Source organism: Mastigoproctus giganteus, chromosome 4 (assembly GCF_048544385.1).
Source record: "Mastigoproctus giganteus isolate SK-2022 chromosome 4, ASM4854438v1, whole genome shotgun sequence".
NCBI classification, from domain to species: domain Eukaryota; kingdom Metazoa; phylum Arthropoda; class Arachnida; order Uropygi; family Thelyphonidae; genus Mastigoproctus; species Mastigoproctus giganteus.
Window position 1 is genome coordinate 244795848 of NC_143578.1, and position 18769 is coordinate 244814616.

At 38.4% G+C, this 18769-nt stretch overlaps 1 protein-coding gene across 1 annotated transcript; it reads left to right on the plus strand.

Annotated features, from left to right (window-relative positions):
• Positions 1 to 312: 312 nt before the first annotated feature.
• Positions 313 to 5723, plus strand: LOC150087591 (uncharacterized). The gene is made up of 5 exons (XM_090372155.1): positions 313 to 497; positions 628 to 750; positions 3216 to 3370; positions 3481 to 3566; positions 5627 to 5723. Exons 1-5 carry the CDS (start codon positions 428 to 430, stop codon positions 5649 to 5651), a joined length of 459 nt encoding a protein of 152 aa, XP_090228281.1. The 5' UTR covers positions 313 to 427; the 3' UTR covers positions 5652 to 5723.
• The last annotated feature ends 13046 nt before the right edge of the window (positions 5724 to 18769 follow it).

An 18769-nucleotide genomic window follows, 5' to 3' on the forward strand; every position in this document is an offset into this window, starting at 1 on the left:
CAACTCGGGTCTTTACCAGCCTGTCAACCCACGCAACGAGGGCTCAGTTTTGAAACCAGAGTACCACAGGTGTTACGAAATTTTATGAGAAAACAGGTCACGAATATCATTAAAATGTTTAACATTAAAAGGGAGGTGCTGTATAATTAGCAGACGCCACGCCATTCCACCACTACAAAACAAATTCACTGGAATTGAACGGTTAAGAATCTGATGGTGTTTTCAACCGGATATGAATCACGTGGAGTCACCACGCCATCTGCTTATTCGTCGCAACTTCATTGGCCGAGTACTGCAGTCATTTTACGAAGTTCGAGATCGTTTCACGGTACCACGACTCAGCTGGACTGAAGCCGAGAAGTCAGTCGAACTTAAGACAGAACACGTTGTTCAATTGGAAGGAAGGATCCTCTACGAACTGTGAGCGATGAAGTCGATTGTGTGTGCAATCTTTATGGCCGTGTTCTCTGCTGTTGGGTGTCAAACCGAAATAAAGTGTGAGTATTTGAGCAAATTTCATTTCTATTTGGATCGATTTACTCGAATCTTGAAAGGTACTTTTGATGTTTATTTTAATGAAATAATCACGCGCCTCTCTTTCGTTCTTTCTTTCTCTTTTGATTTCAGGCGCCATTTCGGTACAACAGCCTTCTCCTGAATCGAGCACGTGCTTTAACACAACCGACTGTGGCATCGTACCATATTGCGTCGTTCAGCCAGGAGCGACTATCACGATCTGTATCAATTTAGGTAAGCAGAGACAGAAAGTAAAATATTTAAAACGAGTTCCAGTCCGGAAATTATTTATTGGTTATTCCAAAACTGTTATTGTGTATTGTGTTCGTGGTTCAGCAGGTTTCCTGTTTGGGTAAAAGAAAGGTCCAGGCTTCGGGGGTAGAAAAACGCTGTTACCCTCGCCTAAGACTTACTAACTCGGCCACTGAGCGAAAAATGCCGATCAACCCCCGCGCACAATTTTCTACGTAAATTGTAGAGGTATGATGGAGTAAGTCAAATATTTTCTACGTAAAAGACACACCTGTCGAAACGCCCCGATGTTCCTCCTCTTTTTTACTCCTCTCCTTCAGCTACTCCCTCCTTTTTGCTTTTTTTTCCCTTTGTTCTCCATCAGATAGTTCAGCCGACCCCTGATGGAGAGCAGCCAGAGTACTGTGGACAGCCTGGCTCATCTTCCAGTAGTGGTAGCGGGTAACGTGAAGTCCCGCTAAGGGCCCTCCGGCCAAAAAGCCAGCAAAAAAAAACAGAACCCAACACTAAACTATACACCACTTTTTGGTTTTTACAGAGGTCCTGTATTCATCACAAACAAGAGTATCGATGGTGCAGATGTGGGAAACGATAGATGGGGCCTTACCCAAACACTATGCCACTATGATCGATATCTACTCGGGAAATAACCTACGGAATTATTTACCCGCGCCTTTGTAGTGACGTAATCGATCTCCCACTTGTAGCACGTGACCCGCATCCCTCTTCTTCCATTGGCTACCCTACCACGCGGCATTCTGAAACCTGCATTTACCTAGGTCACTAAGGAAAAGGTCTTTTGCTTCAGGTTCCATAATCCACGAGGATCCAAAAGAGCAACACTAAAATATTTAAAATATTTACAAAATACTAAACAATTTACAATTTAAATAATTTTATTATATTGCAAAATGTGGTTAATTTATTTATTTCCTAAATAATATATTGAATTACATCCTTCAAGGGCTCTCATACATTACTTCTCTTTTAGAATAAAAAAGAAAGTATTTTTCTTTTAATGGTAAAACTATAACGCATAAACTTAATAGGAAGTTGGAGAGGTCGCATCAAAAAATCTCGCACAGGGTGTTCATAGACCTGGGGCTGGTTCTAGGAGTGAGTTATAGGCTTAATGAATCTGAGGAGTATAATAAGCAATTGTACAAAGAAATAGAATGGGCCAGTAAATCAGAATGTCTTGTAATGGGGGATTTTAACTTTCCAGGTGTCGACTGGAACTTGTGGACTGGTATCACTCGCACACTAAAATTCTAAAAAGGAATTCAAGGAATTTCCATATCCGAGGAAGGCATTCATGGAATTAATCTTGGAAGCTACTACGCATTTTGTTCCAACTAAGAAATACAATTCAAGTTCATCTGATATCCATTTAGGCCTAAATGGATGTCAGATGGACTAATGAGACTCGTGGTAGAAAAGAAAAATGAGTGGGATACATATAAATTAACACGTGACACAGAAGCCTATGATAGATATAAGCTGGTCTGTAACCAAGTTACAAGGAGATTAGGCAGGCGAAGCCAGATTATGATAAATCCTTGGCAAAGGATGCAAAGAAAATAGCAAGGACTTCTTTACTTATATAAACTCTAAAAGAAAGGGGATGAATCAGATTGGTCCACTGGATATTGATGGCTCAACTATTGATGATACTGCTCAGGTAGCAAACAAACTGAATGAGTATTTTGCATCTACATTCACACTGGAGGAATTCTGTAAGGAAGTGGAGGCCAGAAGCTGTTTAAACTCTAACAAGGAGTTCAATGATTTTGTAATAACTGAGAGGAAAGTCAGAAGAAACCGTTGAATTAATTATAAGAAAGGCATCCGGTGTGGATGGGATCTCTCCAGTTATAATGAGGGAGGCAGAAATGAAAGTAAGGAACCCTTAGCCATAATTATGAGAGCATCCTTAGAGTCAGGGGATGTGCCTGTTGACTGGAGATACGAGAATGTATCCCCTATTCAAAGAGGGAGATGAAAAGGCGACAGGAATAGTTAAGATCTGTTAACTCTTGTTCCTGCGAAAATAGTAGAGTTAAAGAAGTAATTCAGAACTATCTAGAGAGGAACTGAAATACTGCAGTCACAAAACGAATATGTTTGAGGGCGATCTGGTCTGACCACTCTGATTGTCTGATTGGATACCATACAGCAATAACAAATAAAGAAAATAATTTCATTTTGACATCACATATTTACATTTCAGAAAGTTTTTGATGCTGTTGCACATGGAAGACTACAAATTGGAGTCCAGTGGGGCATTAAAGGTAAATTGCTGCTATGGATAAAGGGGGTGGTTGAGCTTGGGTACTCCCAAATTGCCAGCTGTTAGAAGTATTTCTCTTTTGTGTGTACAAGTAGTGATGTTCAACAACAAAATTGTACTGCGTATAAATAAATAAATATTGTTTATCACTCTTTAGGTTTACTCCTCAATTTTCCGATTCCACCGACATGGTCCGTATACGCCACCTATGGCTCACCTCCTAAACAGGTGCAGGGGAAAATCATCGCATGCAGTGAAGAGAACTGCGACTGCGATTTTAAAATAGTGTTTGAAATTCCTTTGGACTGTTCGGTTAGTATTTTTGGAAAAAATATCTATTGCAGCAAGCATCGAGCGCGCAGCAGTGTACTCATTCTTTGCTTTCTTTAATTGTTTCATTGGGGCATTTTCCTTCATTGCAGGGCCCGATCGAAATCAAAACCTGTTCAAATCTGGGCATTTGGTTGCAATGCTTTAGTTTGGGGACCATTAACCCTGGATGCCCGATGTAAGTAAACCGATATTTCTTTTTTTTTCTTATAAAGAAACTAATTTAAGAACTAATATCAGGGTTCGATGTGGATTTACAAATACTGCCAATAGTCTTCAAAATGAACTACTTTTCGTATAAATGAGGCGTCTGTAATTGTCTGTTTATTCTTCAGCAAGTTTGCTGGAAGAAAAACTTGGGTTTCTGAGAGAGAAAAATCTGCACTCTTCAGAGACCGACAAACTGTGCCATGTTGTGCAAAAAACCGACAACAATCCCTTGTTTCTTTGCAAGCATTCTAACATGAGTCTTTTCCATCCGGTTTGGGGAGGACAGTTATTATATCCATTACGCCATCCGCTAGGATTCATTGTCTCTATATATGCGCTGCCTACCAACTCGCATGTCCCTTTTTACACTTGATAGCTAGCAATTATAGATACTTTTCATTAAGCTTTATGCTATTCAAGCTTTGAGATACTTTTCCTTGAGCCATTGGTACTTGATTCATGTTGCATGGTCATTGGACCTCTTCCTCTGCCCACAACGGATGAGCCATCATCTCTGTCATCAAATAAACGGGTATTTTATATTTCCGCTAACGCCCGAATGCTTTCATTACATGAGTTCTAACCCACGTACAGCAAGCAAACACTGTATTGCCCTGACGGCCAAGAGTGATGACGTGGCCAACCATGAGAAGTCAGAAAGCCCTGCGCTGCATAACTCCCCAGGCGACGGTAACTTACCATACTCCTTCAGGTTTGAAAACACCTGTTTCAGCAGAAAATACAATAGCTGACTGATATCAATTCTGGAATAAATGAATCCCGGGGTTTAAATCCTTAATCCTCAGGAGTGCTTACAAAGGCATGACGAGACTTATTACTACTCCCACAAGCAAAGCATCAAGAGTACATCTAAAAGTACAAGCGTTCTTCATAATTGAATTCCACTGCTGCGCAGAAAAGCAAATTAATCGGAGTTGATTTCAAACTAAAAGCAAAGTATGCAGAATCAAAAATTTCCACAAGCCATCCCTCGTGCTTCCGTTGTAAAATTGATCAGGAAGCGCTTGTCCAATGTACGTCACATCGACGAGTTTACTGTGCGGCCTGTACCAAATGCGATATAAAGCGGATCAACAAGCAGCGACGTCAAAAGCAGATTGCCCATGCTGCAAAGCAAGCAAAGAACAAAGAACAACAAATGCAGCGGAATGTGTCGATATCAACGATGACTGGAAAATCTAGTTGCCACCCTCACCTCACACCGACTAACTCAGCCGCATTGTGAAAAAGGCCATAAGAAGTCCTCACGTCATGGAAGAGACGCGTGTCTTTTCCACCCGGCGTGGAGAGGACGGCGATCCAACCAGCTTTGCTACCCACGAGGGTCTTGTATACATCGCAACAAGTATGACGAGGAATGGGACTGTTTTGAGGATATGAGCATCGAAGTGTTGGACTGGGCAGCACAGAGCTGTGACCTCAATCCTCCAGACAACTTCTGGGATGGATGAATTGGATCGTGGGGTGTGTGTTAGGAGAGAAGAGCCAAGAAACGGTGCTCAACTGGTCGCCGCTTTGAATGTGGAATCGTGGAAAACATCGGAGGATATTTACAAAGAACTGGCAGAGAGTGTTCCACGGAGACTAATGGCTGCCTTTAAGGATAAAGGTATCAGCACACCTTATTCGTTTTCCCTTAAAGGTTCACAAATGAAAGTCTCGTAAATAAAGTTCAACTTGATATAATCTTAGATTCCAAAGCAACGTATAATAGCATACACGTGGTATGAAAATATACCTGTGTACAAAGAGCAATAGCGTATTAACACGCGTCACTTCAATCATTGAGGAAAGTGAGCTATCAGTAAAAGGTAAGTGATTGGTTAAAAGCACCATATTCTAATAAATGTGATCAATGCTTTGAACTTGAAGCTATTTATATTTTATCCCAAAATGCGATGAACACTAATTTATTTTGTTATTTTTTATTAAATTATACTTTTTTCCATAAGAAATGCGCCGTTACTGTTGTGTATGAGCTCAATAAAACTTGCTTTTTAACTGTAGAGTTACCACAACTGGAAAGAAGTGACATTCCCTTTCTGGAACTGATGGATTTTTAACTGGAAATGGAGTAACTGGAACTAGGATTTTAAAAAAACGAAGTATTTTTGAAGAATCTTTTTCTTTTCTTTTCTTTTCTTTTGTTCAATAAGTGTATTGCAGATGGAGGTGCAGATAAAAATCTTTAGTAACAAGTTTGTCTTTTTGTATTCTTGGTCCAGTTGAAGGATGGATGAAGGCCGATTTATTGAAGAAAAGAAAAATTTAATATTTCATTAAATCAACAGGAATGTCTTGTGGAACACGAGCGTCTTGTGCATAAATTGGGGAAGTTTTGGTATTGGGGACAGGGTACAGTATTATAGTGGATAAAGGGGTTAACGTTTTCTTTTTACATTTTTATTAAACATAAAGGCAACGTTAGTTCAAATCCGCCTAACTCTCAACTGAGTACCTTACAAGCTTCCTAAAACAATAATAATAATAAATAAAATAAAACATAAAATTTTGAACACTGACAACTAGTCCAGGTCTTATACAATCGTGGGTACGAAGAGCTCTAACGTCATACTTCTGCAATTAAATATCGTCGAGGTCTTCTTCATAAAACGAACCTTCATTTTTCCAATAGCCTCTTAAGACGAGAAACAAGGTAGAAAATAAAATTGACACAGCGTAAAAATAATAACAAAAATTTATAATATTGAAGTCATAAATTAAACGTAAAAACGTATAATATTATATTAAACATCGAATCGGCTATAAAAATTTCACTTTTAAATAACTAAAAACATCATGTTCATTTATTGAGTAAAACAATACGAAAGAGCAAAAAACACAGCCATCAATAAAACTAAAGAGTAAACCCACCAACATATTCGATTTATTTAGAGACTGTCTGTTACCATCAACTACTAGAAAACAGTGAATTCGCGTAAAACAGCGTTTGCAAAAACTTGTAATGCATTCAAAGTTCCAAACATCCATTCCGGCCCTAAAGTCATAATCTCAATATTCACCATTAATCTTTCTCTAAAATCAGTATATAATGTACAATCGTAAAGAATGTTTCCAATTTTCTAAACAACCACATCGACAGAGATCCGTGTCAAACAACCGAAATTGGAAAAGTTTCGCGTTTAAAGAACCGTGTCCAGTAAGTAAATAGGACAAATACATTCCCATAGAGAACCATCTCTGGTTCTTCTTATTCAAGAAGAACGTAACGACGGAGAAAAACTCTTTGGTAACCAGACCTTTGGCAGTCGTGTCCCATCTAGTTTTCCAAATATTAATCAGTTCATTAAAACATTTGGTTTTGTTCTTATTAATATCAGCGTCAGTGTCAATATTTCTCCCAAAAATTTCAGTTGATCGCTGTTTACGAATGCAGTAACATAAACCTGTAAAAATCACCATCAAGTCCAAAGGCAATGTCCCAACAAGAACCTGTAAAGCGGTTCTTGCTGGAACATGGAAACGGTTCTGCATACTCTCAACATGACCAGAAGCATAGTTCGCTGAATGGAAATCAATTTTGAACTACAGTGCCAGACAGTGCCAACCCTACGGAACCATACTCCTAAAGCATAGGTGACCACAGGGAGAAATACCGCCTTATAATACATCGACATAGTGTTACGAAACAACCCTCAATCAGTACGTGGTATTCTAACCAATGTACTAGTAAATCCTTTAATTTTCGTGGAAATATTAAATAAATGGAATGAAAATTTAGCTTATTATCCACGGTAATCCCTAAATATTTTAATTCTTCAACCATTGGAAGTTGTTTGTTACTAATTTTTATTTGAGGTGAACGATCAATGTCCAGTTTAGAACCAAAGACCCTCATTTTCGTTTTATTAGGACTATCACTAATATGTTAGCGACAGACCAATCTAAAAGATCAGCAAGAACATAATTTGCGGTATTTTCCAAAGCCCTACGAGATTTTCCGTTAATCAGTATGGTAACGTCATCTGCGTATGCAGTTATTTTAGTAAACTCAAAATCTCTCTAAATCCAATCCTGCAGAACCTTATTCCATATAAATGGGTCTAATATTGATCCCCGAGGACAACCTCTCGATATCTCCCGAGAAACCTGCATATGCCTTGTTTTGACCACAACAGATCTATCAGAGAAATATCCTCTAAAAAGTTAATATATTTGCTGCGGACAGTGAGTTGCCCGAAGACGTTCCAGGGCACTTTGCGACCATAGGGAGTCGAAAGCGTCCTCGAAGTCAACAAAAATTGCCAACGTATACTTAAACGATGAATTGTTAATATGAGAAACTATTTCCACCAAAGCGTCCTTACAAGAGTTGCCAACACGAAATCCAAATCGGTTAGAAGCTGTTAGATTCTGAGACTAATATTTCTAAAAGTCGAAGAGCCATCAATCTTTCCAATAGTTTCACGAGATTTGCCAATAAGGCCATCGGACGGTACGATCTAGGTTCTGTTAATGGTTTGTTAGGTTTTCGAATTAATTTCAACAAGGCTGTCTCCCAAACAACTGGGAAAATACCCTCCAATAAACATTTATTGTATAATAACATAAGCATTCGTAATTTAATAAATCTCAGTAGTTTCTCAGAATCAGCAACCGGATCATCTATGGGAAATAATCTGTCCAAAATGTGGTTCACTGTTTCACAAATGACTATTCCAAAATATTAGTATTAACAGTTTTATTTCTAGTAATTTTGTATAGAATTAGTCGAAGTTGAACGTTTCCGAGATGCAATAGCTTTAACACAATTGTTTTTTAAATTAATATAATGCAGTTCGAAAGGTTCAATCTCATAAGATGGCAAATGACGTTGATATTTCCGCCTTGCCTGGTGCACCTTTTTACGCGAGAAAGATAAATCATTTGACCACCACCAGGGTCATGTACGCTTGGTCATAATCTTCTTACGAGAAGACATATACTAAGTTTTTGTCAAAGATTTTTGAACCATGTCAACAATGTGAAGAGCAGAGAAGTCATTAAGATCTTGCAAAAATCTTCAGGAAAATCAAGAACTACAGAAGTATCAAAGGCTGTCCAATCTATATTTTTAATAGAAAATCTTATCGATTGTGGAGTAATTAAAGTTCTAGAATCAGTAGACAATATTTGTACTATATTAAAAAGCAAAACCCGGTGATCACTGACTGTCCAATGAGAGAGAACATCCCAATTTTCAATATTAGCACCAAATGCCCTTAACATTAACAACAGTAACATCGATGTTAGTTCCCCTGGATAACTAGAACGTGTGGTGAGCACGTGACATTTGTGAATTACTAACAAATTATGACCGACGATGAAATCTTCCAATAACTGACCACATGTATCAGCCCCATCACTAAACCTTAAATTAGACTTAGCATTCACATCGGGTGTTATTACAATATTTCTTGAACCAACCGTAGTAAGAGCAAAGTGTACAAAGTTCAAAGTATCATTAATATCCTCAGAAGGAGGGCAGTGTATGGACAAAAGGTAAAATGATAAACAAAGGTAAGTAATAAACACACACGTGACACAGCTGTTACAGAGACCATTAATAACTGTTACATCCAGATTACTCATAATAACTATACAAGCTTTGAATTTAAAGATTCAGGTTGTGTAACAGGTTGAAGTAATAGGAAAATCTACAATTTTAGAGAACTGACTTGAAGGCAAGTTTACAAAATATGGCTCCTGTATCGAAATAATATCAACTGAGTTTTGTTCCGATGAGATTCTAATCTCGGTGCCCATTTATCTGCACAAGTTTAACTGTTTGCATATAACACCATTTCCGTTGTGATCTTTACTGTTCAAATTAAAAGAAATAGTGATAATTTACCCTCAGACGTGCCTGTTCAAGTGCTCTAACGTACTCAGGACAAGAGGTATCTCTCACTGAATGTTGGTATTGCCTTTTACGACGCTTACAGTTGACACAACGAGCCGGTTCCTCTTTAAACTGACATTCTGAAAAAACATGACCACTCCTAGAACAATGAGCGCAGGATGGGGAATCGTGAGTGCAGTGCTGGGTCGTGCGACCAAAGCCCAAACACAAGTAGCACTTTGTGAGTATTGTAAAATATCTAAATTTATGTGATCAAAATTCAAGATAAATTCTGCTCATAGAGGAAATACAAAAGAGAAAATTTTGGAGGAAAACTAATGACCCAGTGGATAGTTGATAGAGATTTAGATTTAGCACTAAAACGACATTGTACGTTACGCTTAACTTCTTTGTCTCTTGTCTTTGGCTTTGTCTCTACTTTTTTCCAGCGTTTCGAGTCCAAAGAGTCCAAACACCACTCTTGGTAGGATTTCTCATTGTATTCGAGGCCAATTTTAAAGCAAACGTACTGGATTGCTCTCTTTTGAATATTTTCAATTTCCAATTTTTGGTAAGCAGCATGTGGGGACCAGACCTGTGAGGCAAATTCTAGGGCTGGACTAACATAGATTTTGTAAAGAAAGATGAAAAATGCCAGCTGATTGAAGTCTCGGTTGATTCTTTTCAGGAAACCTAGTTTTTTGCTAGCTGCCTTCACAATGTTAGAGACATGGACATCAAAGGAAAATGATTCTTTAATAAAGATACCTAAATTTTTGGCTGTACTGACTTTTTTGATTGCCTCGTTGATACAATAAGAAAAATTAAGTTTTTTTTTCTTGCGTGCATTAGCAAAGCTCATCAGCTCACACTTGTTTTCATTGACTGCCATTTTGTTCTCCTTCAGCCACTGAATAACTCGTTGAAGAGCTTCGTTTAGGATGATGCACTCATTGGTACTGCCAATTGCTTTATAGAATTTTATGTCGTCTGCAAATATTTTGATTTGGTAGTCTCCAAGGGTGCGTGGCAGGTCGTTGATGTAGATAAAAAATAATAGCGGGCCTAAGGATGAACCCTGTGGGACACTAATTTCAGGACTGAAAGAATATGAGGTTTTACTTTAAATGTCACGGACATTTCTCTACCTTTCAAGTAGTTTTCAATCCAGTTTATTGCTTGTCCTCTGAGACCACAGTGATGCAGTTTGATTAGTCTCTGATGTCGAAGGCTTTGCTTAAATCAAGGAAGATGGAGTCGACTTGTTTTCCTTCGTCAAGCGCCTGGGATATGTTCGAAACAAACGAAATCATATATGTGCAGGTGGAACGACCCTTGATAAATCCGTGAGCGTAATCTGACAAATTAAGTTTCATAAAGTTAAATAGCTGCTTCATTACAATAGATTCAATTATCTTTGAGAGTGTATTCAATTGACAAACTGGTCTGTAATTGTTGGGTGAGGATTGGTCTCCTTTTTTGTAAAGAGGGGTAACAATGGCCTTTTTCAGTTGAGCTGGATAGATTCCACTCTCAAATACCAATTTTATTAAGTGAAGTAATGGCTTTATAAGAGTAGTTCCACATTTTTTCCATAGAACAGTAAGGATACCGTCCGGACCTCGTGTGAGGTCCTTTTTCATACTATGGATTGTGCTCAATAATTCTGCTCGGTTTATTTCGAATGCTATTAGGGTATCAATGTAGTTGAGAGGAAAATTTCGTTACCTTCCATCCCGTCATCTGCTGTCAATTTCTTCAAAGCTGCTAGCAAGGTGGTCTGCCTTGCTAGCAGCTTTGAAGAAATTGACAAAATTGACCGTTTTTAAATGCATAATTCATATCAGGCCATTTCACTTTATTGAAATTGAGCTTCTGTTTTTGTTCTAAATCCGTATCTTTAACTGATCTTTTCTTGATGGAAAAGGCCACGGGAATGTGATCTGATTTGAAAAGATTAGTTGGCTTAAAGATCACCAAAGGAAAGTTGGTGAAGACTAAATCCAAGTAGTTCATTTCTAGTTGGAAATTCACAATTTAGAGATAATTTTTTTGAAATCTACCCTGGAGTGTCCAGACATTAGTTGGATTGGCATTACATCCATTGTAGGCATGTGGCGTATTAAAGTCCCCTAAAACAATTAAATGGTCTATTCCCAGATGTTGATCAAGAATTTGGTCGATAGTGTTCTCAAATTCCGTCATAAGAGTGTTATCTATAGGTGGTGGAAGGTAGACAAGCATAACATAGCAGTTATAACAGCCACTGCCCAGTTGGAGAAAAATTCCTTCAATGACTTTGATTTTTGTTATAATTAGTTTAGTTTTAAATTAACCAATTGTTATATTGTTCAAATAATGGATTTTTTACTATTCACCAACTTCACCAAGGAAAGTTGGTGAAGTGTCCCGGTTAATCGAGAGTCTGCTGTAACACGTTTGTATTAGGCACACAGGACGTTGCTCGTCGTCAACCAACGATATCATTTGTTGATGGATATCAAGCACGGATTAAGAGCCAAAGGGATTAAATTTTGCATACCAGTGTACTATTACTACGTGGTACATAATTTTATTTATTTTATCTTTTAATTTAAATTAATTTTCGATTTTATTATTCTTAAATATACATTGTACCAAAAAAAGAAACATTTTTTTTTTTTCTTTACACCTTTGGGGATCCTCGTTACTCCGAACCTCGTTATTACAAAACTTGAAAATTTAGGTCCCTTGAATTTTGTATTAACGACATTCGACTGTGTAATGTAAATGGATTATACTACTATCATGCTGAGAAACCCATCACTCCTTCATCGATCTTCGCCCTCCACAAATATCCTGCAAGGGACAAGGTATTCTTGTATCGATTGCGGCCTCCAGGGTTACCCCTATATACTGCTGTAGCATCTGTAGGTTATTTATAGCCGGCAAGTGTGTGTACGTATATATGTGTGTTGTGATGGTTGTTGTTTGCCGGCCCTGGAGTCTTAGCAGCAGGGAGCAAGCTACCTGCTGCTAAAAAAAAAAAGAATACAGTAATATATATAAATATCCTACAGATAAAAAGACAAAGAAACAGTTGTGAAATACAAAATGTTGCAATCAAATACAAAATGCGCAATAACAACCCTTCCACTTCCTCGCCCAAATTTCCACATGCAGAACAACCCTCACCTCACCGCACCTTCTCCGAATTCCTCCCCTCACCTCGAGCAACGAAATTTAATAGCTGAAGTGAAACTGGATCGATACCAGGCTTCAGAGTAAATTCCTTTGCAGTCCTCAACGGAGTCTGCTCCACCCTCCCTCATGATATTGCTATAATAAATAAACCTGAAACGTACTAAGATTAGAAGGTGATACCACTCATAAAACTTATTTTGAATGTACGTACCACTCAAAACTTCCAATTTTGAATGTAGGTACCACTCATAAAACTTCTAATTTTGAATGTAGGCTTAAAAATACAGTGATGTGCAAATCTTAAGGACTTGTCAGATGACCGTGGCATCTCGGAACAGACGCACGTGAGTAAGGCTTACCCCCTTACGGTAGCGTGCACCGGTTACAGTACCGCCTTCCACTATCTGGAGTTGTGTAAGTCCATCCAACATAACGCCTCCCCGGCCGAGAACACCTCGGCCGCCATATCGATCCCTTTCAGTGATGTTTGCGCGGTGATACCGTGTCGTGTGCCAACCTCTCTCCAGATTAGCTGACGTCCAGAATCGCTGCCGAGACTGAATCTACCCTCATCAGTAACGAGTAGCTTAAGTTTCGTACACCACAGTAGTAGTATGAAAAACCAGCAGATTTACATTATTCGACCAAATTTCATCACCTATTTAACCTATTTAAAATACTATTTTAAATAGGTTAAATAAAAAATACTATTATTTTTAGGCCTACCGAAATAATTAAATTCATCCGCCATGCTGTGTGTGTCTTATGTCTGTGAATTGAGTGTGTTCTATGGTCGATTTGTCTGTTTTGCTGGACGAAAAACCCCAGTTCTTGGGGGGAAGCCTTGCTATCTACGCCCAGGACCGACTAACTCAGCCACAGAGTGAAAAAAGCCCATTAAAGTTCTTGCGTCACCTCTTTCACTCCGCTGGATATCGCTTACAGCCTTGATATTCTAATCAGAATATCGAGTAGCAAGGCGACGATACACCCTACACCCACAGTATATATACTTTAGAGCAGTGACGTACGTATAATGGTCAGATATACATTCCATTGTTAACTGAACAATTCGACCAAATAAATCACTTGTGATTGTTCAAAGGCAACAGATTCTCATTGTAAGTCACTTCTATTGTTTACTTTCCTCCCATATTTGATCATAAGTTGAAATATAGAGCCTAACGGAACATGAACAACCCTTGGCACCGAACTCAACGTATCCGTGGACATAAAACATTTGATCCTTAATATATTGAACAGCGTTGCACAAAAGCCTTTCCCCATGTGAAGTGTCACATTGCGAGTCAATACAATCTTTCCCACTGGAACAGCGAATGTTAAGAAACTTTCAGATTCTCGCTCAGATCATTAATAGAAATTTCATGTAAAAATCCCCACCCCCTCCAAACCAGAAAATGACGTCACCTCGCACAGGCGTGGAGCTCATGAAAGCACACAATTACTTTTGCGGTCTTCGATGAGGGACATTACCTTCCTACTTTAGTCATTGTCGTGCGAAAATTATGGGACTTTGGGAAAATTGTCCCACGGTTATCCTTCTAGAAATTAGATGGGTTCTGCACATTCTGCTCCAACTCTATGTTCTCCATCGCAATGCTTCCACGAAGTTAAACAGCGAGTTTTGACTACCAGTTACAACCAATTTACGAAGAGATGGTTTTTACCTCTTTCAAAGCATTGCAGTACCTCCTCTTACCCACACCCTCTATCTGATGGAAATTTTGCAGTGACACATTTCCTGATGTAAATTGATTCAATTTATAAATGAATGTTCTGATACGAGACGATGAAAGTTGCGCGTCAAATGCGACTTTTGTAGCGCAAATCCAAAAGTCAATGTCTGGTGGAGATAACACGTTACAAAGTCAGTGTCCTCGTGCGAAGCTCGGTTGGTAGGTTCGCCGTCCTCCCCACAAGGGCTATGAAAAGATCTGATGTCGCGTCCAATCGTTATTTATTATCATTATTTTATTTTATTTTTAATGCCCATGTACAATCTGTTCAAGATAACGAACATTAAGGCAATATTATTGACAAATGCCAGTGGGATGGTCTTGAATGTAAGAGACGCCCGGCAACAACATTTTTATTGAGTTTACACTGAAAGGACAGATCGCGATACACCTGGTTCCAGGGCATCGCGAGGTTGTCACACCCTCTAGCTAGTGGAAGAACCCCCCGCTTGGCAGGTATATTACTACACTGTATTCACGTACACGGTATTGAACGTTGGTATGGATAAACGTTAACCGACTTTGAAAGAGGGATGATAGTGGGTGCCGATGCATGGTCACTCTGTCGCAGGGTTGGTACAGAAATTGCACTATCCCCGTTCGGCAGTATCAAGAGTGTATCGGGAATACTTGTGGATGAACGTGGCCGTCTACATCTGTCTCGCATTGTTTCAGCCAACCGGAGACACGTGTTATTGTTAGGGTGGCTCCTAGAACGTTACTTCAAATCCGCCTCGTATTACTGTAGGTTTTAACACACTGTATAAGCTAGGCCAGATGTGATGTTTGTGTATTTTTATGTACGCTGTGTTGTTGTGATGTGCTGGCCTCTTGACTACCTAGAAGGAGGGATCGCCAGATCCCTGCTTCCAGAAAAAACAACGCAACGCTTTAAAAAAATAAAGGAAATATTATACTTTAAAAAAATGGTATTGACATCGAGAGACGACACTTTTGGTTGAAATATTTGAATACTAGTTAGCAGACAAAACTCAAATTATAAATAAAGATGACTGATTTGGAATGAGCCCGAACGTGCCAAGTCAAGAGGTCAACGTCCCAGCTTCTCGAAATGGCAATAAAAATATTCCACGATACGTACAGATGATATTCTCCAGATTTTGCCATCTTATGCAGGCTATTTCTATATGCCGAAGGGTATTTCAATATTCCCAGTATTCCTTGATTTTCGTGTTGTCATAGTAACGGTATGATTCTGTTAATGCGTGGAATGTGTCCCCACTAAACACGCGAAGAGCCACTTAAATTGAAATAGGAAAAGAAAGCGCTGTCATTCCTGAGATCTTTCATCACCCATCCACCTTGAAAGAAAAATCTGATTGGGTGAGTAGTAGCAACGACACGTAAAGGACGATTTTTAGAGAAAAATACATTTTTTATCTCTGGGAACATAACAAGGTTGATCTTTCAAAAAAGACTCCATGCAGCTGGGACTAACTTTGAAACTAGTAGAGATGCTATGGATCTGAGCAAAGAAGTAACCAATAAAAACCAACACCTTAGCTCTTAGAGCGATCTAAGGTTCTTTAGCATCTCTTAGGGATTGACCCCAAACTATCGATTATCAACAACTAATGATTAATTTGTGAACTTTGTAAATCCAGTACTGGGATAACCGAGTAATTGAGACTGGTGTTTGAACCTATTCTGGCTCTATGAATTTTGCTGTCGATTTTCGTTTTGTGGCTTAGCTGTTGAGTCGAGAGGAAACAATTTTTAGTTCTTATTTCGCTCGCTAGATGACGCCACTTATTTTTTCGATTTTCATTTAATTAAATATAAATTTTATTTTCCCAAGGCTCGAGCCCATGTCATTGCTACTGCCAGTTTGGTGCTTATCCCCAGGGCAACCCTTTCAATTATAAGAACATGTGTAAATATGGAAGTTATAATTAACAGTGTGTGTGTGAGTGTGACGTCAAGAGATCTGTATTTTGCATACGAGCTTTGTTCTGATTGGTGGGGGGTATGAACCGATGTGCTGATTGGTTGTGGGGGTTTAAACCGACTTCGCTCTATGAGTTTACCGGTGGTTTCTGGTCGGGTTGATGCCTTAGAAATCGTCTGTCTTTTGCTGCGTTGGTTTTCAAGTGAGCGTCGGTGGGTGTGCAATGAATTGTGGGTTTCCCCACTTGGAGACTAGGGATATGAACCAGTGTTCTGATTGGTTGAGGGGATATGAACTAGCACTCTTTTAATTTAATGTGTTTTTGAAGATTAAATGTATATTTTGGCACGATAGTGGCGCCATCTGTCGATACTTTCTCTAAGTCGAAAAGCGAGAATCTGAAATTAAAGGATTTTATTTTATTTAATTTTATGTGCTTTGATGATTAAATATACATTTTTTTTTAACCCATAGCTATGCAAGGCGGTATGATGGCGCCATCTGTTGATCCCATCTGCAATTTAAAAGCTGAGAATCTGAAATTAATGATTTTAGTTCATTTTATGTATGTTTAGAGACACATTCTGTCTTGGAAAAACCTGAAAAGTAAATGTCTTGATGTGTACGTATATATTTTTCTTGATTTTACCGTCATCGTGAAACGGTGGCACCATCTATTGGCCCAATCTACAACTTGAATTTTTACTCTATATTTGAAATAATTTAATGCCATTTACATTTCTAAAAGCAACTTCTCAAAAAAAAATATATATCACCCATTTTGTGTTTGAATTCATCCCACTGTCTTCTCGATAACATCATATGCGTATTAGCTGTCTCGATCGTAACACGTGGCTCGAATTCGTAGCAATAAACACGCGCTGTACTGCTGTGGTTCAAGCGTCCATAGAAAGTAACGTTCTGCTTTCTTACATCGTCAAACTTTTTAATTTCGATTTTTAATTTCAATTGTTTAATTTCGATTTTTAAAAAATTGCTTTATAGAATTATTGTTTGGTAATTGTGTTTCTTACCGTTACTCTTTTAGAATGTGGAGTTCTTTGGAGTCGAGCGTGCTACCACCCCGTGTACTGAAAATCAGGCGGGGAGTTCGAGAGATGTCTTCATCCTAGAAGGCGTGGGGCAACACGACGGTGGAAATTTCGAGCCAGAGAGCCCATCTATATCGGATGGATTTATTAATGATGACGAGGATGTAAGTATGTCTATATGTATTTTTTTGTTCCATGAAAACAAATCCCCAAACTCTTACGCGACTTTTTTTTTTAAATTTAGATGGAAGAAAGAGACGGAGACGCCTCACGTGATAATTTTGGGCACTACTACCACATACAGGATGGGATTGAGCACTATTCAAAGAAATACCGGGCCTTGTTTAAAACTTACGAGGTCCGGTTTAAAGATATACCGGATTTAGCAGACGGGGATCTGTTTTTTTCGAACTTTTGACAGATGCTAGAAGAAATAATAGCCAATTTAGGCCAACAAGGCGTTTATTCTCACGTTACGTTGTGTTTAGGCGCACCCAGCCTAAAAAATCCAATAAATCTGCCCTTCATTGCCATGACTGATCTGACGTTTGACCGCGTGATGGCCGCATTCATAGCAGCAATCAGTCAAACAGTGAGTTTATGATTATGGACGACCTGAGTCTGGACATAATTCTAATTAATATCACCAATAGGGGGAGGGGAACAACCGTCCTGAGAACATAAAAAAAGGGCAATGTTGAATTTGAATGACTTTAAGAAAAAAAAAAAGCTGTCATTCAAATCAATAATACCGATAGTTTGTGTCTTGCCCAAGCTATAGCTTTCGCTATTTTTGCCCATAGTGTGCATAGTGTTAGGGTCGGGCGCCATCTGTGGTTTCCCACATCAGCGCCATATGTACACTGTGAAGAAATACAGAACACTGTAAATGCCAGAAAAAGCGTAGTGCGTTGAATGTGTAGTATTGTGTTGGGTTCTGTTGTGTGTCCTGGCATTTGGCCACAGGACCCCAGATGGGACCTCACGTTGCCCGCACACACCACTAGGAGGTAGCCAGGCTGCCCATTATTCTCTGGCAGGTCTCCGTCAGAGTCGCCTCAGCTTCTTCAACGGAGACCAATTAAAAAAATAAATAAAAATAATAAATAAATAAAAAAATAATAAAATAATAATAATAATAATAATAATAATTTTAAAAAAATAATAATAAAATAATAATAATAATTTTAAAAAAAAATAATAAATAAAATAAAAATAAAATAAATAATTAAAAAAATTAAAAATAAATAAAAATAAAAAATATTAAAATTAAAATAAATCAAATAATAAAATTAAAATAAATTAAATAATAAAAAAAATAATAATAAAAAAATAATAAAAAATAAAATTAAATAATAAATAAAAAGTTACTTGGCCCAGATCCAGGCCAAGTAACTCATCAAGGAC

Bases quoted from the DNA above. Each gene is read 5' to 3' on its own strand.
- LOC150087591 (XM_090372155.1), top strand. From the start codon at position 428: ATGAAGTCGATTGTGTGTGCAATCTTTATGGCCGTGTTCTCTGCTGTT. The intron at 3,371-3,480 runs GTTAGTATTTTT...CCTTCATTGCAG, and splicing joins AAATTCCTTTGGACTGTTCG to GGCCCGATCGAAATCAAAAC. The intron at 3,567-5,626 runs GTAAGTAAACCG...TTTTAACTGTAG, and splicing joins ATTAACCCTGGATGCCCGAT to AGTTACCACAACTGGAAAGA.